The sequence below is a fragment of the Liolophura sinensis genome, chromosome 8 (genome assembly GCF_032854445.1).
Source record: "Liolophura sinensis isolate JHLJ2023 chromosome 8, CUHK_Ljap_v2, whole genome shotgun sequence".
NCBI lineage: Eukaryota > Metazoa > Mollusca > Polyplacophora > Chitonida > Chitonidae > Liolophura > Liolophura sinensis.
In genome coordinates this window covers 40,406,934-40,431,085 of record NC_088302.1, presented here as the reverse complement: position 1 = coordinate 40,431,085, position 24,152 = coordinate 40,406,934, and the positions used below count along the sequence as shown (strand labels likewise).

The following is a 24,152-nucleotide window of genomic DNA, read 5'->3' as shown; positions in this document are numbered from 1 at the left end:
CCCATTCCTGATGTATGGCAACAAATGACGTCGCACTTTCCAACGCGCATGACGTTATTCCAGCATAACTGTCTTACTCGACGTAAAATCTACTTGAATCATCGTCACATAAAGAGCATTATCATGTCACATCAGGAAAATTTTACGGAAACTGTCGAAGATTTCGTTTTGAGGAATCTTCACTTATACGGGTTAAGTAGTGTTATTCGTTGTAAATCTTTTTGAACCCAGGTGTTAGCTATGTTCCTTAGGGTATGCTTCATATCATTTTAATATTTCCGCTTAGCTTCTCTTAGGACTGAAGTAGCACTTTTAAGTAACCTGTCATTAACGAATGTCCTCAAAAGATGCTGCACTCCCAACCTACCTAAGTAACATTTTTGTTGGCATTCAATTCAGCATGCAACATTAAACCCCAAGTTTTCATTCATTCAGCAAAATTGCCATTTATTGTCATATTTGCCTGATTGATGTCACATCTGTCAGATTAAGAAACCACTGAAAATTTTGTTTTTTAGGGCACATAAATTGTCTTGCAGTAGTAAACCTATTTGAACCATGTTGTCAGTACTGTTTTGTAAGCCCTGGTTCTTTCATACACACAGTTCAAATGCTTCAGTCCATTTTCTTTTGGGAGTTGGTTAACTTTAATTATATAGTATTAATATTCTTTGTCATAATATATGCGCTTACATGTATGTCTAATCAAAAATAACGGTAACACATATATATTGTAGGTATTAAAATATCTTGATGTCTTATTACTGCTTACTCACTGGATTACTCACACTGTTTATGTGGTATATTGTGAGAGTTCACTGTATATTGTTGTTGTTGCAGGGTTTACTCAAACTATCCGGTCAGCTGTTAAAGAGAGAGTTCTCTCCCCCTCCCGAACTGAACGTTGGTGATGGCACGGGATACAAGTAAGTCTTTACTGATTGGTCACATATCATACAACCACAGCCTTTAACTTCTGCCAGGTACATGTACGTCAAAACCGTGCTGTATTAACCTACATGTGTAAAGTGTGAATGGAGATTCATATAGCGTACATGCGTTGATGGGAACCATTATATGAAGCTGATATAGTTCCGCATTACCTCACAAATTTTTAGTACTTTTTTAGTATCATTTATGCTCTGTTCAAACCTGTTTATATATATATTTATTGGCTCGAAAGTGTTCAGAACATCTGGAATGCCTGAGCTTCCGAGGCTAAGGTGCAGGCCTCACACCCGGGAGCCTTGTTTTTGATTTGCCGGGAAAGTTGTTCCACTTTCCTTTCTTTGCCAGTCTGAAGTGTACATTTGAGTTTCAGTATTGCACTTTAATACATGTGTATTTATTTTTGTCAAAAATAATAAAGGTACACATTAAGCTTGTGGAGGGTTTTTGTCTGACATGCAATTGTGTACATGTGTACATGTAGTGTAAAAGACAGGGTGTGTCCACACCAGTTGACACTATGGGTTGGGGCTGTCTGAAGCATTCGTAACCTGTCGTGTCTGATACGGATATCAGGTCATCTTGATACCTGCTAGCTAGGAAACTGTTCCACGAAACAGAGGCATTGGATAAACATTGTGCGCTGAGATTCTGGTACATAGTTCAAGTTAATGCCCTCACAATACGTTTTAAAGACGTTTTATGGGTATATTTTTTTTGCATTTGTTTGCCGTATGTACATATATGTATAAGAACTTCTGTAAATCTTAAATCTTCAAAAGCACTTTTTTCGGTGGAATTTATGCATCTATTTATTATGAAAATGTTTAAATGATTTATTTGTGTCACTAAAAATGCGAGCGTCATAAAATTGCAAATTCATTTATTCCTTTACACTCTATAGCTCTCTCAAAATGTTTCAAAATATTGATTGCATATGTGGTTGAAAATATCAAAGAATGATGGTACATTTTCTTAGGAGTTTGGCTTCAGATGCTATCCTGCTAGTTTCGATACATCTATGCAAGCACTCCCAACCCTTCACCTGTCCCCGACCCATTACTTGGGAGTTTGACATATTGATGTTTTAATGGGCTGGTGTGCTTCAGCAGGTTAACTGAGATGCGTACATATACCGAATCCTGATATCTTAAGTAAGTTTTTCCGCTTTCCTGCTCTCCAACATGCAGGGGTTTATACATGTAGACGTCAAAATGTTAACTACCCTATCAGAAGTATTGAGTTTTTTCAAGATCGTTTTGAGTTTCTTTCAGATCTAACTGCCCTGTAATAGTGCCATATTGAGTTTTTTTTAAATATCTATCTATCATTGACCAAAATTAAAATATTGTTTGCTTGATTGTACAAGCCCTTTGTAACAAAATAGGGTAGGTATCTCTTTTTTTTTTTTTTGCTTTGCAGAAGGGAAAACTATCCTAGTCCTGTTCAAATGATCAATCACAATTAAAATTCCTCAACATTGATCAGACCGCAGTAATAAATTATGTCACCCAATATTTGGCAATTCTCAAAATGAATGTTCTTAGATCTGTGCTATAAAACTAACAAGTACACATTAGCTAAGCATTTTTACAGTACAATTTAAGTCAACAGTTCATGTTAACATTGTCAGGGTCTGTACAGAGGGGGTGACTATGTGAAAATATAACTAAAATTCTGTTCAGTTAATACTTTTGCCAGGGTGAAGTGGAACCTCATGACCTAGTAAAATACAATCTATACTGACAAATCTGTTTCCATTTTCTTAAATTTTCTAATTTTAATTCAACTTTGTGAGATTTAGGGGATTCTTTCTTCATGTGAAGGATCAGACATTTATTCTGTCCTTGATGCTGAATGAATCTGCTTGTCTAAAAGTATGAAAAGTGTAAGCACCTAAGGGAGCCCCTGCACAGATCACCAGATTTGGCCCAATTTACATTGTCCAAAACATTTATACATAAGGAAGAGGAGAGCCAAAATCATGTCATGTTGCATGAAGATTAAAGGATGGAACATGTCAGTGTTGTCTTTATATGTGAACCTTTCTGCATCTAAAATGCACCTGTCCTTTCTGTTGACACTACTATTGTTTCCACTTGACAACAGTGTATAAGTAAACAGATACATTTTCTAACCACCAAAGCATCTGGCAGTGGTGATATCATTGACAGTTCAGAAAGTTATACCAATGTATTCCCAGCTACATGATCTCTAGCATAGAGTTTTGAAGCTGTCCACACACCCAACTAACTTTGTTTTAATTTTTGGGACCTCCTGAACAGTGTTTTTCCAGGCCAACAGAAGGGGCTCATGTGGGGGCCTCTGAAATTTTGAAATTTGATTAACACAAAACATAAAAGAGTTTCTGTTGGCAATTCTTTGATAATGTATAGGTTTAAAACCAAAGTCTTCCGATTTGATCATGTTACAGCAGGTATTATGATGTGGTAAGGTCTCATTTTGTCACCTTGTTTATACCAGTCCATAACTAAATTAATTTAATTCACAAAAAATAAACTAGAGGATCTTCGTAAGTGGGCTACGGCTAGCTTGAGCAACTTGTCCTTGGAGGTATAGGCCTATGTCCATGTTTCGTCAGTGTTTGTACACATTTCACGCCGCTTATAACCAGCCACAATTCTCACCAATTCATTTTCACGAAATTTGATGTGTTTTTAAGGTATAGCGTGGTGAAAAGAATTGGATCACAAAGAGAATTCCATCTTGCCGTCGTAAGACGCTGACAGCTGCGATGTTTACAAGATTTCCTTGAACATGTTACAATGATTATCTCACAAAATGAGTTATTAACTTGAAATCTCGACTTCCTATACAAATACAATGACACTGTCCAGATGGATACAAGTGAAAACACTTCACAGGTAGGCCTATCTCAATCTACGGGTATCGGATACGGTATACGTGTTGAGGTGCTATGAAGCGCGCTTTGCTCAATAGCAGGAGAGGAATTTTATCTCGAAAGAGCCCCTGTTACCTGTAAACAGAGTAACATTTCAAATGATCATCAACAAAAAACAAATAACAAGTAATTAAATGAAATAAAAAAAAAAATTTGGCATCTGTAAAAACACAAGAACAAAAATTTTGGGCAGGGCCTTTTTTGAAGGATCAGTCGGGTAACATCAAGCATATAATATTTTTAACTGGCAATATTAATTTCTATGTCCCACCACATTAAACTTATGAATTATCAGCTGCCTCGGTAGCTCAGTCGGTAGAGTTTCCGCTTCGGAGCAGTCAGATCCAGGCACAATTCAGTCAACTATTTATATAAGTGACATAATACATAAACACAAAATATCAAATATAATTTAATGATTAATATTTTAATTAACACTATTGCCTTGTTAACATCAATCAAACAATATTATTAAAAACAGTATATGTATATGACAATTTTCTGTACAAATTTGTTCATCAAATGAGATAAAACCTGATACTTTTAGAAGGAAGAAAACATAAAGCTTGTAAAATATTGAAGCCCTCCATCTGTACACAGATTGTGGATGTATGTAACTGATCTGTAATCAGATGATGAAGATAATATATGGGTTTAGGGGTTCCCTAGATTACAAAGAAGGAAGTTGAAAGCAGCAGATGATACATGATGGGCAGCAGAGATTATTACGGCCTGATTGTCACATATGGGTTGGAGAGTGTGGCGTGAACATGTAGGCAAATCGAAACTGTTAGGCAGACTTAGTGAAGACATCCTGCGCCCCACATATTTGACAAGAAGTGTCCTTTCAGAATTGAGTTTTAGGGAAATAAATAAATGTTTCTCTAGCTTCTAGCATACTTTTGAGTTTCTTAAAGTATTCAGTATTTTGAATGTCTTGACAACTGTTTAAAGGTAGTTAATATCGATATCTATGAACCGCTAAACCTGGCATGACAGCTTTGACAGCCCATGTCGCTTTGAGTAGGTTCCATGGCCAGCAATAAAAGCTGGCTGTTTAAGCTGGCGAGTTTCTTGGAAACCTTCCAAATGTTGTGTGCAAAATGAATGTTCCTGTTACATGACTTCCCTCATTATAAACCGTGCTTGTTACAGGATTGCCTGTAACAACAGACACAGAGAGCTGTCTCCTATATCAGCAACAATGATTCTACTCCATGTATGTTGTCATGAAAATACAAAGCTCTGCCATCAACCCCTTGGTTAGATTACCTACCCATCATGAGCTCACCCTGTATCCCTAACCCCCTGGGATCTTCTACCCCTGACGGCCCCACCTTCTTTTCTACCTCATCCATCAAACCCATATCGCCCTCTCTGGTCAGGAACACACACTGTAATCTGTCAAGAGATCTGTGTTACAGGGGTTGGTTTGGCCACAAGAGCCGGGTGCTGAGTATATTGATGCTCCGTGGAGATTCTTATCTCCTCCCTATGCATCCTCACTCTATTCCCTTCAATGTAATTTCCTGCTGACAACTATGAAGGTATTAATTTGCCTTATGAATGAATGCTGCAAATGATCATTGGAAAACTTGTGAACAGCATAAAAAAAAATTGGTTGTGAGTTTTATAGCCTTTATATTGATTTGCTATAATATATACAAGTGTGTATAGAGTTATCATCCTCTATGCAGATGCTGGGAACATGTGAAGTAATGAGATCTACATACATGCTGTATACAGGTATTCTTACCTGGGCATGTGGTTGTCCAGAGTCATTTGTATGGATGTATGGTTACTATGGCAACATGATTCAGACCTACACGATTGCAGTGATGAAAGACACTGTATGGTGCTACAGATATTATACACATCAACCTACTGACCAAATGACATTTTCCATCCTCGGTGATTTTTCCTGTCCTGCACTGTGACACAGACAGATCTAGACTCCTGAGATGTCTTGATAGAGCAGGCATATAGTGTACATGTTTTGATCCCAGTGAGTTACATGTAGCATGTTCAAATTTAGGTATAATGCTCTTGAGTCAGGAGGTACATGTACTTCAGGTTACCTTTACAGTGACCTCTACCTCAATCTTCCTTTCTGGTATCCTTCGCCTAGACATGTATTAAGTCCACTGTCACAAAAAGCCATTTTACCCAAAGGTGTTAAAACCTAGACAGTGTCATTTCCAATAAAGACTTTGAGAAATCAGATTTATGCAGTTTGTAAAAATGGCCTATCTACATATAGAATAAAAAAAAAAATCAAGAGAACACCATCAAACTGATGCCTCATGATCATGCTGTTTGATGCATTATTCCAGAAAACATTTATAATGTATGTTTTGATGTCTAGTGATTGTAGGCAGTGTTTGTAATGATATATATCATCAATTTTCTTTCCATTTTCAAAAATGGACTTGTATATACTGGTAAGATATTCATTACAAAGGGAATTTATAAGTAAGGGAAGAGCAGTCTGTTTAATTTGACAGAGAATTAGCATTTGTCAATAAAGGTTTCAGTTTCAGCTAAGAAGTACGTGATACGAATCATCTGTGAAGGAATGTTGCACAAGATACAAACTTGACATTTCTCATTTCTGATTCGTCTTCATACATATACATGCATATAAGTCTTAGCTTAATATTTTATGAATATATTTAGCCTGAGAGCAGAATTATTAGTGGTCATACTCATTGTTTGTTTAGTGTACATGTACAAGACATATGTACCCCTTTATTCTGCTCTGAGGTTTGTATGGCGTACTTGTGTATTTTAACATGTGTTAGTTTTCTGTATTAAACCAACCCTTCTCTGTTCTCTGCGTCTGAAGGAGATCCCCAGGACGGTACGTATGTTGTTGTTGTATGTTCTGACATCATCATGCCCATGCGTACATGTGGAATTTCGATATTTTGTCCAGGGATGCTTATTGCATGCTGCTCAGGATTGAATTTTTATTGCTACTTTTGTCTGATTTCTTCATGAAATAAATTACACACTTTCAAGATCACTGTTATATGCCTTGAAGACGTTTCTTATTGTGTTAATTAATTTAGGTACTTTATTCGCACTATTGCTGTTTTTATCTCAGTTTACAACATGTATATTTAAATGGTACCTTAGTCACAAGGAATTTCATAAGTGCATGCATGCACTTCAGTCTGTTGCCATGGGTGTTTATTTTTTTAATCCACTTACATAAAGACATATATGGATCACAACTTCTATTTAGTCGGTGAGATATATATCTTAATGTTATCCAACCCAGCTTCTAAATGCCACTGAAAGTAGTAATCCACTTACATCCGCCATGGAGGGATGCAGTTTGTTCCATTCTAATATTGGTTAGATGTTCAAGTATATAAATAGTTTGTCCCCAACCAGTTTCTGGTGTTTTGTCAGTCACAGTACCTCATTACAAAATTACGTCAGAACCTATACACCTGCATGTCATAGTTTATGGTGGAATATTAGCATGTCAGCCATATTGGAGGAATGTTAACATATTGGCTGATATAGCCACATTGCTCCGTCATGGTTGTCAAAAGTAGATCATGCAAACCTTCCATACAGGTATTGTCCTGAACCCTAGAGGAATATTAGCTCGTGAGCCATATTGGATTAATATTAACATTGGCTGATATAGCAACATTGCTCCGTCATGGCTGTCAGAAGTAGTTCATCCAAACCTTCCATACGGCTCTTGTCCTAAACCCTAGTGGTATATTAGCTTGCCAGCCATATTGGAGGAATATTAACATTGGCTGATATAGCAACATTTCTCCGTCATGGCTGTCAGAAGTAGTTCATCCAAACCTTCCATATGGCTCTTGTCCTGATCCCTAGTGGTATATTAGCTTGTCAGCCATATTGGAGGAATATTAACATTGGCTGATATAGCAGCATTGCTCCGTCATGGCTGTAAAAGGTAGTTCATCCAAACCTTTCATACATACAGTGTAACCTGTCGCCTTCACAATGCTGAACATGACATTAAGTTCCCATGCGTCAGTATGTACATATATGTTTTAGCAATCTGTGCCCTTGAGGAGGGCTGCCATACATGTAGATCTTACATGTAACTTTATCAGCAGAACTTCATTGTGGTTTTGGGGGCCTCCGTGGCTCAGTTGGTTGGCGCGCTAGCGCAGCGTAATGACCTAAAGTCCAACTCATGCTGGCTTCCTCTCCGGCTGTATGTGGGAAAGTCTGTCAGCAACCTGCGGATGGTCGTGGGTTTCCTCCGGGCTGTGCCTGGTTTCCACCCATCATAATGCTGGCTGCTGTTGTATAAGTGAAATATTCTTGAGTACGGCGTAAAAACACCAATCAAATAAATAAATAAATAAATCGGTGTGGTTTCTGAATGCATTGATCTCTCATGTACTTGTGTATTCTGTAATCCTTCAAATAACGTTTGTTAGACTTTCACATAATAGGAACCTGGAAAATTTGAATAGGTAGTTTTTGTCTTTAAACTTTTGTATTTAAAGGCAAATTTGCACTGGAAATGAAAAAATTAAAAACACTTTCTTTAGTAAAAGCTCAGTAAAAACATGTAAGTTTTTGTGAAAACATTTATAAAAACAGTTTCAACTGTGGTGACTGAGCCATATAATTTTTAATTTATGTGGAGGCAGAATTGAAGTAAAAAACAAATGGAAGGTAGGAATCCAATATACTTCAGAGATGCACGTGTACAGTAGACCCATGGTTTCTGTTCACTTGCACCTTCGTTGGGGTTTTCTTTACTGTTTTGTTATTCAAATAGAACCAGTATCACATGAACAATTTTTAAATACAGTTTCTATGGGATTTCAATAAGATTTAGGTTAAACCAGCTGTTGCTTGTTAAGCCTTGGAAAATATTTTATATATAATGTATTGACCTAGCTGACTATTGGGTTACTGGGATGCCTTTGGCATAAATGAATGCTTACATGTATATTGTATATGTATATGTGTATATCTTATACAGTGGTTGATGCAAACTTTCAAAGAATACTGCAAAGATCTTTGATAATCAGTTTTAGGGAAGTTTTTGATTATTTATGTATACGATACCCTTAGAAACAGCAAATTGTAACCCTATAAATGTAAGAAAGCTGTGTTCAAATCTATGAGTGTTGACACACAAATTTTAGTGGATTTTAAAAACATTTTTATAGAGTTAAATATTTAAGACTTAACTTGTCTTAAAAAGAGAAAAAAAATTAAGGAGTTAAATATTTAAGACTTTACTTGTTTAGACGAAGTATTATTTTAATAAGTATTAGCTACATAGTCCCAATTTAAACACTTAAATATTTAAGACTTTACTTGTTTAGCCAAGATAAGAATTTTTTAGCTACAGTATACTGGTACATATTTATCAGTGATAATGAAGAAAAATCTTGACGTTGCCATAACCTGAAAGAACCAGCCAGAATATAGGTATGCACAGAGCCTTGAGGTATTGACTTGTTATTGCACAGGGAGGATGTTATATTGTTGTAAGAGCCATCAGGTCATGTGACTCACAATGAGAGCCTAGCGTCTGTAACAAGCACTGGCTGGTTCTACTTGCCTCTTCAAGTCCAGTGTCAATATTACAAACACAGGCAGAAGGAAAACAGTCTTTTGACATTCTGTAACACTTGGTGTCAGATTCTTTTAATAATCTGTCACCAAAACAGGATGTGAAGAAATATGAAAAGGGATGGATATTATAACATTTTTGCTCGCACTCAGCAAACACTTATGTCTTTTATAAATGTGTATTGCTAATACCATTGGTATATGGAAATGAATGTTGCTTATCTTATACATCCATACAGATATGTTTAGTACGTATACATCTAGATACATTTAGTAACTCCTCTACTGTCTTTAGGCAATAATTTTTAGACATATGATGTATATACAGTTTTATTCTTAATAGGGCATAGCCAAAGATCGTTTTGTCTGTGATGCCCAATAAGTGACTGACCTTGCTGGTGTGACCATTGTATAGTTGAAGAATTGTCTTGCACCAAATAACATCACATATTGGAAAGTTTATTAGTATCTTGCCAAAGGCCTGTGGTTTGTTTTGAGCTCGCCCATTACCTCCGCTAATAGATCTTATCATCATGATGTATGTGAAAAAATCCTTGACTGTGTCTTTAAAAGTTAATGAAATCAGTTGTAAATATATAATACACCTGAAGTTCTTTAAGAACATTTAGATGTGACAGTACTGGTTCTGCAGGTACAAGGTCATTGACGGCTACTTTACTCGATCACTGCCCATTTGTTAAATTCCTGAAAAATGACGTTGCAGGAACGAATTCAACACCTGCTGGTTCAGCAGTGGTTTTGAGCCAGGACTGAGGAGGTTGGTCAGGTACCTGCAATTGCGAATGACTGTGGTTTCCACTGCTTGTAAATTCCAGACATACTGGATGTCTACATGCCATTGTTACTTTCTCACAAGATACCTTGAAACTGATAAATGGGAGCTTTTTGAGACTAGATGGATTCATCAGTAAAGGATTCATCAAGATGAAGATTGCAGTTTTTCAGTTTTTCAGATAAATGTCTGGTTGTTCTGTTAAAAAATGAAAAGATTCCGTTCTAATAGAAACAGAGCATGCGGGCGGGTGTTCTGTGATTTTAAAACACTGCTTAATTGTTTAAATTTGCACGTATAGAATTCTTTATGTAAGCTTTGCATCAGTGATCTCCTGTGCAGTGAACTGTGACTGTACATGCATGTCTACATGTACAAGAGTTGTCATCACTGTTACACTTACACACTCTTAATTACATTGCAGGAATCTGTTCCTTGCTATGCACATAGAACTATGGGTTGTTTTTTTTTTAGCATGTCTGTTTTGCTCCGTTACTTTCTGTGAATACTAGTATCAAAAATATATACATAATTGATATACATGTTTCAGTGCAGTGACTTTAATGAAAACACAAGCCCTTTTTTTAATATGTAGACTGAATATAGAAAAGGGGTGTAATTTTTGTAAATTTTCTGGAGAGAGTAGGAGTAGTGCAGAAAAGCAAACAATTACCTGTCTTTTTCATTTTTTTTTCTTGGCAGAAAAGTAAGACAAGATTATGTTGTTCATTAGATGGATTAAGTATGTGGGAAAAGATGGATTAAGATTGTTTATTCTTCAAACAGTTACTCATATGTTGGCAACAAGGAGCAGGTTATATGTAATTAGAAGAATTACAGTAAATTGGGTAAAAATTGTCAGCAAATCAGCTTTTACATGCACCTTTCATTGAAAAAAGAAAGATAATATGTCATAGATGTACATTGTATTTTCAGGATCCTTTTATACTGGAATACCATTTCGTTGCAAGACATTCTGTCTTATTAACGAAAGCATAATCTTTTAATATCGTGACATTATATCAAGGTTTTGGGTGTGACAATATGCCATAGGCTGTTAAGGTACATGACTCTGGGAAGTTGGGGGGAGTTTTCTCCACCTAAAAACCATTACATTCATTAATAAGCAACCATGTGTTGTTCATTGATCATAGAGTCTGAATCTGGAGTCCTGCCTAATTTGTAGTGGAACATAACAGTAAATATGTAAATATTGACACCTATTGTACTGTTGCGATAACACCTTGTAACCATACCCAGCAAAATGAAGTGGATGCTTATGTGAGATGATAAGTGGAAAATGATGGTGATTAATGTCCTGACTGAGTGACCACTCACTTCAGGTGCCAGCTTAAGATCATCTGAATTATTGTCACTATTGTGCTTGATATATTAACTGTTGTGTTTTGAATGATGAGTAGCCTGTGTTGTCTCCCTTGTGCAGGACCGCTGTCACTGTGTGGCGCTGTATCTTGGAAGAGACGGAGCGAGTGGCCAGAGCACGGCTGCAGGCTGCTGAAGTTTACCAGGATAAAATCTTCGAAGTTTACAAACCACTTAAAGCTGCCAAAGTTCAGGTTCTGAAGAAGGTAAGATTTACCTCTGTCCGTCTTTCAAAGCACCTGTAACTATGAATTCCCTAATATTACAGAAAGCCTAGGCAAACGGTGTTCACTGATGCATGGTCATTTTCCATATGAAATTTACGCTTTGTCAGAACGACCAACTAAAAACAATTAAGAAAAAAGTCTTGTCGTGATGAAAAAGTCAGTGACTGGTTCCTAGCCTTAATCTACAGGTGAAGCTATATTGTGTTTGCACATGTATGCTGTACATGTTCATGCAGTTTACTGTATTCCATGTAAAGTTTGGTATGTAAAAATGCACCTTCAAAAGCATATAAAGGCTATAAAATCGTACTTTTGATGCAAACATACATTTTTCTGATAAGAAATTAATCAAACAAGAAAATAACTAAGTGGCCAGATAAAATGTCACTTGTAAAATGCCAAACTTAAAATGAAATATAGTAATTGCATAACACATGTAAGCTGGCCTTTGCTCTATGCAAAGATTATTCAAAAAGCCAAAGAAACAACACATATTCCTGTTAATATCATCCTATACCTGAGAATGGCATAAAAACCCAGTCAAATAAAATAAATATAGTAAACTAAAATAAATGTCTGATTATGCCTGTCAGGTTAATGATCAGCTTGCCACAATCCAAACAGAAGTGTCGCAGAGCGTCCGAGAGATGACCAAAGCTCATAAGGTTTACGCCGTGGACGAAGGTTTGGCTCATGAGGCCAGGACGAAAGCCTCTGAGGCAGAAGAGAGGTAAGATACATCCTTATATGTCATTGATGTTATGTAATCATTGACATTCGAAAGGCCAGTCAACCGCTTTGGCTAGAGTGTGGAGGTCGGGAGACCTGGAACCAAACCCAGGTTGGGCCATTCTCAAGACTGTGAAAATGTTACTTGTTGCTGCTTGATGCTTGGCACTCATTACTGAGGGGATTGTAGAGCAAGGAAACAGGACTGCATGGTTGGGTTGGTGTCCTTATAATGTGACTGGCAACAGTTCGTTAGCAGCATAGAATTGTTGAGCACAATGCAAAAACCAAATGCTGCATCCAGGCAAAGCAGCATTCTGTGATAAATTGTGCTCTGCTGCATGGGTTCATACAGAGGGATTACAAAAGGAGTGTTATCTTGTTTCCAGAATTGCCTGGTTTGGCGCCCAGTGTTAGCTGGGCACCCATAGAACCGGTGTCATTATGGTGACTTAGTGGGACATCGTGCTGGGTGTCTCTAGACATAGTATTATGGGGAGGCAACTCTATAAGTAAGCCAGTGGAGAGACTGAACTGTTACCAAGAGATGTTGAAAACCCTTAATAAAAAAACAAAAAAAAAAGAAACAAAAAGGAAATAATAATAAAAAACAATAGTTGCACCATTTACATGTACATGCTATACTACTCTTAATACATTTGTCAGATGAAGGAAAATGAATAAACTATGCTTCACAAGGTATTGTTCTTCTGGTCTGTATTGCTGGATTTAATTGGCTCTTTCTGATAGTAAAAATTAGGTCTTTTTAAACTGTCCTAAATGCCTTTCAGAATTGATTTTGCACATAAGGCCTTTACTTTCATCATTTCCTGTGGGAGCTCTGTGGGTTTCCTCCCACAATAATCAGTGAAATAGTTACGTGAAATATTCTTGAGTACGGCGTAAAACACCAAATAAATATATTTTCATTTTAAACCAAACAAAAAGATTCCTATATATTCACTTGGGGGAATCTGCGAGATCTAGTCCAGTCAGGAACCACAAAGCAGTAGCTCAAACTGAAGGTTTCATTGGATACAAAATAAAAGTTAACACCTAGATTTTGGAGATCATACATGTACCTTGAAAAACTTGCATATCCACTTGTTAATTTGTTATAATTCAAAAACTTGACAACATTTGTTTGTTTGGAAAATTGTTTTTGTGACACTTTACTAGAATGCAAGCAGATTCCTTCAGCATTAGTTTACAGATTTCTAATATTTTTCCTGCTTTCTTGGTGTTTTTCAGATTAAAAAGGAAATCCACAGGTCTTTTTCAGTCAGTTGCTTCTCTCCAGAGGAACTGTGCCAAAGTAAGCATTGTGTATGACAGGGGTTGTGAAATGGTGAGCTTGTCTCACAAGGTAGTTCTCCTGGGGTTAAATAATGATGAGCGCACCAACAGAAAGTATGATAGGAGTCGTCCTTGACTATTGTGAACCGGCTGCAAACACGCATGCCACAAGCTTCCAGCGTCTGAGATTTGTGTGGGGGGGGGGAGGGGTTCATTAATTTTTTTCTAGCAGTTCTGCTTGCAATATCGGTAACCTCAAAATGCCATCACATTGCAGTGCTAAAGAGTTCTGAACAGTTCAATACTGCATGGTCAGAAAATTTCCCAACATAAAGCTGCAATACTTTGTAGCAGATTTATATCTCTACCACTCAGACCATGCACACTGTACAGTGCCGTGTGATTTGCAGTTGAGATCCACACAGTATTGTATGGTAGCTCTGCTATACAGTGCCACACAACACAGTGCTGTGTGATTTGCAGTTGTGATTCACATAGTATTGTATGATAGGCCTGCTATACAGCACCACACAGTACCGTGCTGTGTGGTTTACAGTTGTGAGGCACATAGTATTGTATGGTAGGCCTGCTATACAACATCACGCAGTACCATGCTGTGTGATTTACAGTTGTGATCCATGCAGTATTGCATGGTAGCCCTGCTATACAGCACCACACAGTACTGTGCTGTGTGATTTACATTTGTGAGGCACATAGTATTTTATGGTAGGCCTGCTATACAACATCACGCAATTCTGTGCTGTGTGATTTACAGTTGTGATCCATGCAGTATTGTCTGGTAACCCTGCTATACAGCACCACACAGTACTGTGCTGTGTGATTTGCAGTGGAGAGTCACACAGTGTGTGGTGGCCTTGCATTGTAGCACAGCAGCAGTGCAGGATAATGTTAAAAGTGTTACCATACAGGGACCGTTCAGTATCGTACCATGTAAACAACACAATACCTACCATGCTGTGAAGATCAACTTGTGTGTAGAAGAGCAGTCTAATCTTAATTGTAAATGTATTTCATGTGGATGCCATTGTAATAACTGTAAGAATTCATTCAACAAAAAACAAAAAAACACAAACATTACTTTATGCCACCATATGCTAGACTTGGGTAGGTAATAGTACCAAGAGTTTTTAAGACTAGGCATGCATGTACCTTTGTTTCAATTTTTACCTCTTCGGTGGCCTAATTATTACAGCGTCAAAACTGGATTAGGTCATACTAAAGACTTTAAAAATGGTACTTGTTGCTGCCTTTGGAGGCGCCAGTGCTTTGGCGAAATGGGCTCACTCAACCTGAGACAACACGGTATGATTACTCCTCGTTGTCATATGACTGACAGATTGTTAATACGACATAAAACCCATACATGCACAGCTTGTCATTTTGATAAACATGTGAAGCGAATTTTCATTTAGTATAATGTCCATTGTGGTTTTTGCAGCTCAACTCACGGCGGGAAACCTGTGAAGTGAAGGCGACGGGATCTCGGAACGAGTACATCCTCAACCTAGCAGCTGCCAATGCTCATCAGATTCGCTACTACAGCACAGATCTCCCTTACCTCATGACGGTAAGGCTTTAGTGGCAGCGGCCACAGTCTAAGCAATTGGCATAAATCTTTTTTTTATTACATTTCATAATTTTTTTTTAAAATTATACAAGGAATTACACATTAAAACAACAAAAGCTGCTGAGAAAGCCACGACTTGAAAGTCCTTGAAGCATCAGGGTTTGAAAAAAGATGTGAAAGTGCATCCATTTGATTCCCTGATGTTAAATATCCTCGTGTGTTAGGTTCATACCAAAGACTTTAAGATTGGTACTTCGCTTGGTGTTGAGTATTGAGAGGTCAGAGCAAGGAAATAGGACTGGTTGGCCTGGTGTCAGTATAATGGATGATATTTCAGTGGCAGCATGGACTCGCCTTGCCACAAGAAGACACAGTTCTGTATTTGTACATGTGCACACACCTAGCTAATGATGACTTAATCATTCACAAAAAAAAAAAAAAGCATGACATTAAAACTTAGACCTACATATATACACACATGTGCATTGTGCTGGTTTTGAGGTTAAATAAGCTACCAAAATAGTATCCATTAATCTGCTTTGCAAGATTTGTACTTGAACAGAATAATGTTTGAAAGTTGAGGAAAACATAGGTTATTATGATAGGTCCTCAAAAGTCCTTGAAAAAAACATTATTACTGTCAGTGCTGGGAACCTTGTGTTCTATTGTGGCTTGTCTGACCATGGCTGTGTAGTGATACCATCACATCAGAGCATGTCACACCAGTGTCATCTCTGTACTAATGAAGTGATGTAACTCTGGAACCATTTCGATTTGAGTCTCCTTGAGCAAAATCTGCTCAGGTCATGTAAACAACCATTTGAAATTCACACCCAGTATGTATTCCTGTGGCATACATGTACACTGTACATCTATCAGACTTTCTGTAGTCAGTTTACCATGCTGACATCCTGTGGCATGAACTGGCTGCAGTTATCATTTCTATAAAATCATAATTATTTTTTTTGATTCTTATTGTGACCATTTATAGTTATTAAATTGCAAAAATATTATTTTGCAGTTGAATCTCAAGCAACTTTGGTCAAACAATTTTCAGTGATCCCAAAAGTACTGAACAGTGAGCAAGTCAAATGAATTAGTATGGTTCACACTATAGATGAAGCAAACAGAGGTGAATTTATTCCGGCTCTTGCTAGCGATAAAGTGGTACAAATTTCTCATTTGAGATAAGTGAGGTGATGTGTTTAAATCCGTCTGCTTGGGGCTTAACTGGGGAAGTGTGGCTTTGTCTCTCCAGTTTTGTCTTCCCAGAAACTAGACCCCTGTTGTGTAAGCTTTAGGAATTTCTGAGTACAACTATGAATAAAAGAAGTTGTTCGTGCCTACATAATCATCGTGATATGCCTGGCATGTTCTTGTCCATGTCTGCATGATAGGTGATACGTTAGTGAACAAAATCTGTGTTCATCTAATTCGGCCAGATGTACATAATGATATAAAATCACCATGGAGATGGTAACAGTACACTCATGTCTTAAAGAAAAAATGTCCTCAGTGGAACAAAGATCAATCTTTTCAAGTGTGGGAAGGTTGTCTGGAGTGTTAGGATTTAGATATATCGTGCTCAGCTGTGTTCAAAGCTACAAATTGGATTCAACCTGAAACTGCATGCGTAATGTCTGGTTATTATGATTTATCCTCCCCTGTGATTGATGACTTATGTGATGCTAGGGAGCAGTCAGTATTTTCCTTTTCTCATAGCCCGGTTTATGTGCTGAGACTGTCAGGCCCTTCATTGACTAATGATGGCATGTGTTACCTCTTGCGCTCTTCCTCTCCAGACGTACGTGAGAAGGTTTGTCAGCATCCTGCGGATGGTTGTGGGTTTCCCTCTGGCTCTGCCCATTTCCTCCCACCGTAATGCTGGCCTCTGTCGTATGAATGAAATATTCTTGAGTACAGCTTAAAACACCAATCAAATAAATAAATAAATCTCTCGCTCTTTCAGCTGCGGCTTTAAGTGAGGGCGTTTGTCAGTTACATCCACCCATACACTTGACCATGGTCATATGCAAGTGAAAAGCTCTTAGAAAACAATGTAATTAAAGCTACAATTAATTAATGTAGTAAAAGTTGAAAGGTCAGATCAGAATTTAAATCTTTGTACCTGTCTCGTAATAATAGGCAACAAGTGGAACTTTCATCCTACTCTTCAGTTTCATTGGAGTACAATTTTAATAAGATTTTGATACCCTTTTGAGCAACCAGTGTTGGTTTCTCTTGGGCTCTGCTCAGTTTCCTCCCACTGTAATGCTGGCTGACATGAAATATTCTTGAGTATGATGTAAAACACCAATCAAAATAAATTTAGCAGCCAGGTTCAGTTAAAGAGGACAGTAACACTTAAAATGTTTTTTTTGTTTTGTTTTGTTTTAAAGATGTTGGATGGTGAAGTTTATGACAAAGTTCAAGATTTCTTCACCCTGATCGGGAAGACAGCGGTGGAAACAAGCGGGATGGAGCAGGAGTGTTTTAGCCGAGTTCTGGCCCAGTCAGGATTAGTAAGTTGTCCAAGTTAATCATTGCCTTTGTCTTGACAGCAGGAGTGTTTTAGCCGAGTTCTGGTTCAGTCAGGATTAGTAAGTTGTACAAGTTAATGATTGTGTTTGTCTTGCCAGCAGGAGTAATTTAGTTGTCTGGCGTAAAAATAACAATGGAAGATACACATGCAGATTCAGCCGGCCTGGAGGAAGCTCTTTCAATCTCCCTGTTCTCGGCAGGCAATGCAATCTGTATCCAGCATTTGCTTATTCCGAAGTCACTTTTGATCTTCGCTTTAGTCTTTTGCAGAATTCGGAAATCAACAAATAATAAAATTTACTCCTGCATCCACATTTCCTTGTCAGTGTTTACACAAACGCGGAGAGCAAAACAACACAGCAGCACCCCCTGCCCAAGGCTTTTAGCATATAAAGTTACCTCCCTTTGCTACTGTACGAAATGAAAAAAATACGGCTCTACAGGATCCAGTATTGCTCCAAGTACAAGATGGTGATGTGGTACTATCTGACTGATTTCATTAGCCCATATTTATAGATATATAATAATCTAATCTACACAGCATACATTTTCTGATTTAATCTTTTAATTCTGATTTAATCTTTCAGGTGAACCGACAGTACAATTTACAGTGCTTCCTGCATGATAACCTTGTTTTTACGGATCTTGTGCAATATCAGTTTGATGCTTGCCACGGTGATACGGTAAGACACACTTCTTGTGCTTCCTGCTTCTGTTTTCCTTTCTGTTTATCTTAAACCAAATTCATGTAATCAAGCAGGCCTATTCAGTTATGATAATGAAACAAACAAAAGTGCTGTTATCTTTCCTCTTACATTGATCAATATTTCTGTGAAAATTAATTTATTTGATTGGTGCAAGTTTCTCATATGTCCATGAAAAGTCAAGATAATCTGGAGACTTAGATTCAGTCACAACATTTTAACATCAACAATAAAGGACTTCCTAATTAGGTACTCTGGGCTAAGTAATAATAATTATTTCCATGAAAAGTCATATAAGCTGGAGACAAAATTTTAACATTAACAGTAAAGGACTTCTTAACTAGGTGCTCCTAGGAAAGGGATATGGTAAGTAATAACCATCTGGGGTCAGTACAATGTGACTGGGTTGGGCATCACATCTGGTGTCAGTAGCAAAGCTTTCCAGTGAGGCAGTTAATAATTAATAATCATAGATAGTAATCTGCTTCAATAATAAACTGCCTTTTTGTGGCCTGAGTATTAATTGTTAAGAGCCTGTGCTCGTGGGTAAGAGATTAATGTATTAGGTTTTGTCATTTGTGTATTTATTTATTTAATTGGTGTTTGAAGGTGTTGTCATATACGATATCTATCGAAGGAATATTTTTGATTTTCAGTGCAATAAAGTCAGTAAGGATCATAATGCTGAGCATGCCGTGGAAAAAGAGGCTAGGAAGTGGGCAACGAAAATCGCCAAAGAAACTAGAGCTATCAAAGATTACAACAAAACCCTCAAAGCTTTACAAACTGGAGAATATAAGGTAAGACCGTCGTGAAAATATCAATAAAGCAGCCTCGGGCAGAGGGTGTTAGCATGCCAGCTTGGTAGTCATCTGTTGCAGACAACTGTAACTTCTAGGCTAAAAAAGAATATAGCATATACATATGCTAAGATGTTTTTGTTGTTATTTTGTTACCCTGTCTCGCGTTGCAGCCAGAGTCACCCCAGGAAGGTAAAGATGGCAAAGATGCTAACAACTTTGACCCAGAACAGAAGATGGAAGAGCTGCGGCAGAGTATTAGGAAGGCAGAGGTAAGAAAACATTTTCTCATTCTGGGTATTGACATTATTCAATTACTGAAAAATATATCTAAAAATTGCTGGCTCATAGCTGTGTAGCATGAAGTCAGGTTATAAACAAAATCACAGTTAGACTTACGTTGTTTTGTCCTGTTGCTGCACATTTCACTACCAGTACTTTTCTGATTTGTAAAGACAGATAGTAGAGTGCAGGGTGTGTGGATCACCCTGATTTGTAACGACAGATAGTAGAGTGCAGGGTGTGTGGATCACCCTGATTTGTAAAGACAGATAGTAAAGTGCAGGGTGTGTGGATCACCCTGATTTGTAAAGACAGATAGTAGAGTGCAGGGTGTGTGGATCACCCTGATTTGTAAAGACAGATAGTAAATTGCAGGGTGTGTGTATCACCCTTACTTGTAAAGACAGATAGTAAAGTGCCGGGTGTTTGGATCACCCTGATTTGTAAAGACAGATAGTAAAGTGCAGGGTGTGTGTATCACCCTGATTTGTAAAGACAGATAGTAGAGTGCAGGGTGTGTGGATCACCCTGATTTGTAAAGACAGATAGTAAATTGCAGGGTGTGTGTATCACCCTTACTTGTAAAGACAGATAGTAAAGTGCAGGGTGTGTGGATCACCCTGATTTGTAACGACAGATAGTAGAGTGCAGGGTGTGTGGATCACCCTGATTTGTAAAGACAGATAGTAAAGTGCAGGGTGTGTGGATCACCCTGATTTGTAAAGACAGATAGTAGAGTGCAGGGTGTGTGGATCACCCTGATTTGTAAAGACAGATAGTAAATTGCAGGGTGTGTGTATCACCCTTACTTGTAAAGACAGATAGTAAAGTGCCGGGTGTTTGGATCACCCTGATTTGTAAAGACAGATAGTAAAGTGCAGGGTGTGTGTATCACCCTGATTTGTAAAGACAGATAGTAGAGTGCAGGGTGTGTGGATCACCCTGATTTGTAAAGACAGATAGTAAAGTGCAGGGTGTGTGTATCACCCTGATTTGTAAAGACAGATAGTAGAGTGCAGGGTGTGTGGATCACCCTGATTTGTAAAGACAGATAGTAAAGTGCAGGGTGTGTGTATCACCCTGATTTGTAAAGACAGATAGTAGAGTGCAGGGTGTGTGGATCACCCTGATTTGTAAAGACAGATAGTAAATTGCAGGGTGTGTGTATCACCCTTACTTGTAAAGACAGATAGTAAAGTGCCGGGTGTTTGGATCACCCTTACTTGTAAAGACAGATAGTAAAGTGCAGGGTGTTTGGATCACCCTGATTTGTAACGACAGATAGTAAAGTGCAGGGTGTGTGGATCACCCTGATTTGTAAAAACAGGTAGTAGAGTACAGGTTGTGTGGATCATTCAAGGGACATAATTGTTAATGATTTTGATTTGGTTGTGAAGCTGTCTCCTTTACTTCTTGATCTCTGTAAAACCTTTAGACACTATATTACACTGACTTCAGACTTTGGGTTGAGGGAAACTAAAGCAATGTTATAAGTGATGTGTCAAAAGAAAAACATATTAATTTCTGAGGAAACTATAGCAGGGTAGAATTCAGTATTAGAGTCTGACAAGACAAATGAGTTTTGACAAGCTGTAAATTTTCATACATTGTTTTGTATTTTACTGCTTGTGTACCTTCTCACATATGACATCGTTTAACCCTGGCAGACAGCAAAGATGAAAGCGGAAGCTAGAATAGAAGCCCTAAGGGTGGCAGGAGGTAAGCATAGGCATATTCATGTGTCCAGAATTTACTGTATGAGTGTATTATTGGTTTGTGTTCATAGGAATTTTGAAACCTTATGGTAAAACGGTCCTGAACCATGCAGTACTCAGACCTGCCTACTTGTACAATTTTGGCGTATTTTGTATGCCAAACATGTAGAAAATACAATCGTACACCAAAGAAGTATAAAATACACTTTAGACGCCATACATGGAAGAAAATAAAATCCAAAGTCAAGTTTTGTTTATTATTTTTATACAAGTCCATTTTTAGTATCAGATACACTATTTTAGCTTTCCCATTACAGCGAGGATTTAATAGGAAACCCCCAATTTGCAAATCAGTATAGCTAAAATGTAGCGAGCAAAGGCTTTCCGAATGGTGACCCGTTTATTCTCTCTTTTATGTCAACTTTTTTGTTGAGCACGCCTTTCTCGGCAATATGGCTGGTGATTAAATGCCTGGCAAGGACGTGCACAAAGTCACTTACAGTGAGAAATTCTTGAACAAGCACCCTTTAATTCTCAGAATTACAGCGTCATGACTGGAAAATCCACATCATCACATGATCAGTACAGATCCCGGGTCTAGAACGGTTGTCAGACTCAATGAATTCAAGATTGCCCCTGTGACAAGTATTTTAGGGTATCCATATATGTGACATTTGTTCAAATCTGCAGTTTTTTTTTACAAACCGTAAAACCGTTAAAAAAAGCCCTGATCGCAGGAAATGGACAGAACACCAGCTGAACATGCTAAATCCTTAATAACCTCATTGAAATAGAATATGAAAATTTTCCTCTTAATGACGCAATCTAAGACATCAAACATGTATTTTTTTCCCTCTGAGGCACCTTAGCCCCTTTTTTGGAAATTTCTGACATCTCTGTTTTAGTGCCACAAGTAAAAGATTAGCGTTATTAAAACTTTTTTGCATTGGTGTTTTTATTTGAAATGATTTTTAATAAGGGTGAAAAATATATCTGCCGCATTGTTTTTGCGATTTTGTACATATGAAATTTGATTTGTACAGGTAAACATGGGTGTTTGTACACATTTCATTCACTAGGGGTAGGCACGTCTGGGTACTGTTCACAAAGTTCAGAAAGTAGCCAGTGATGTTCTGCTCAGTAGAGTGCGCCAATGTCATGTTTGTACCAAAGTGTCAGTAGTCACACAGTACTTAGCAGTTTGGAATCTTGAGGTAGCATACAGTACAGTAATCGGACTACTATGGTGCGGCTGCATGCTAGTGTAGTGTGTCAGCTACATGCTAACCCATAACTATCTGGGCACCAGAAAAAATTTAAAAAATAAAGTAAAAATGTTTTATCGTCATTATTTTGTAAAATTTTCTTTCAGTTTTATTGACTTTTCTGCCGTTATTTGAAAGCCTTTGTTTATGTTCCAGTGAATGTTGATGAGTGGCTGACCAGCACGCAAATGGACACTTTGGCCATTGAGGATGAGGATTTGCCCCGCACACCCAGCCAGGTCTCCTTAAGGACAGAGAGCTCAGGAGGGGTAAAGAAGGAGGGTGGGGTGGTGTAAGGAGGGGCCTAGAGCTAAACATGGGGAGGGTGGGGCAGGCTCACATGTGAGCAAGGAGAGCTTTGTGTGAGAAGGTGTAGGTGGGGAGGGAGTAATGAGGAGACCAGAACTTTACACGGTGAGAGAAGGGCAGGGTCTAAAGAAATGCTGCCTTTGTCGGGTGTGGTAAGGAGTAGATTAGAGCTATAAATGGAGTTTGATGTTTAGTAACCAGTGTTGAATGTGGGCTGCGGGGCTGGGAACAGGGTAGACTATTACATCAGATTGTTTCTAGTTTAGTAAAGTGAACACGGTCTCATTATTTCCTGGGAAATTTTTATTTTAATATGAAAACAAGATGTATTTATTTGACAGATTCATTTTCATTTGTGCGCTAAAATACACGCGCCTATAATTTGATCTCGTGCGTGGAAATTTGATCTTTTGAGTAGAGCTTATAAACTGTACTTTATAAACTCCTTGCACCTGTAATTAAACGTATGTTTTAGGAATTGAATATTGTAAAAGTTTTATAGTTTAGCAATTCTATATTTTGTGATTGAGATAAAATTGTGACAGCATGTTGTACCCAGGATGAAATATTAGTATGAAAAGTAAAGTAAATGATTGTCCTGTATGTATTTTGCAGCATAGTGAAGATCACGAATCCACTTATAAAAACTTTGAAGAGGAGGATGATGACTTTATGGATGACACATTTGACACGTCAAGAGAGAGTTTTCATTCTGGCAAACAGTATCCCATCAATTGTGTGGCTCTCTACACATTCCAGGTATATTTGTGAAGTCATGTTTTGGTATGGCTCCCAGCTTCATGACATTAAAGTTGGAATTTCGTGTTGGTTTTTTGCTATTTTTTTGTGTTCAGAGTAATTAAGTCAGGATAAATGCAAATCGGCCATGTTATGTCACATTTTAGGCCATTCTCCTGCTTTTATTTTTGACTGAAATGTCACATTTTAGGCCATTCTCCTGCTTCCATTTTTGACTGAAATGTCACATTTTAGGCCATTCACCTGCTTCCATTTTTGACTGAAATGTCACATTTTAGGCCATTCACCTGCTTCCATT

At 37.8% G+C, this 24,152-nt stretch overlaps 1 protein-coding gene across 1 annotated transcript in view; it reads left to right on the top strand.

Annotated features, from left to right (window-relative positions):
• LOC135473897 (F-BAR and double SH3 domains protein 2-like) overlaps positions 1 to 24,152 on the top strand; it is a 54,937-nt gene that overhangs the window by 19,933 nt on the left and 10,852 nt on the right. The window contains exons 4-15 of the mRNA XM_064753831.1: positions 841 to 926; positions 11,701 to 11,845; positions 12,460 to 12,596; positions 13,847 to 13,910; positions 15,351 to 15,479; positions 17,879 to 18,001; positions 18,608 to 18,703; positions 19,381 to 19,524; positions 19,698 to 19,796; positions 21,474 to 21,525; positions 22,943 to 23,055; positions 23,711 to 23,854. Of these exons, the coding sequence (XP_064609901.1) occupies positions 841 to 926; positions 11,701 to 11,845; positions 12,460 to 12,596; positions 13,847 to 13,910; positions 15,351 to 15,479; positions 17,879 to 18,001; positions 18,608 to 18,703; positions 19,381 to 19,524; positions 19,698 to 19,796; positions 21,474 to 21,525; positions 22,943 to 23,055; positions 23,711 to 23,854 (1,332 nt within the window). The remainder of the gene's footprint in view (positions 1 to 840; positions 927 to 11,700; positions 11,846 to 12,459; positions 12,597 to 13,846; positions 13,911 to 15,350; positions 15,480 to 17,878; positions 18,002 to 18,607; positions 18,704 to 19,380; positions 19,525 to 19,697; positions 19,797 to 21,473; positions 21,526 to 22,942; positions 23,056 to 23,710; positions 23,855 to 24,152) is intronic.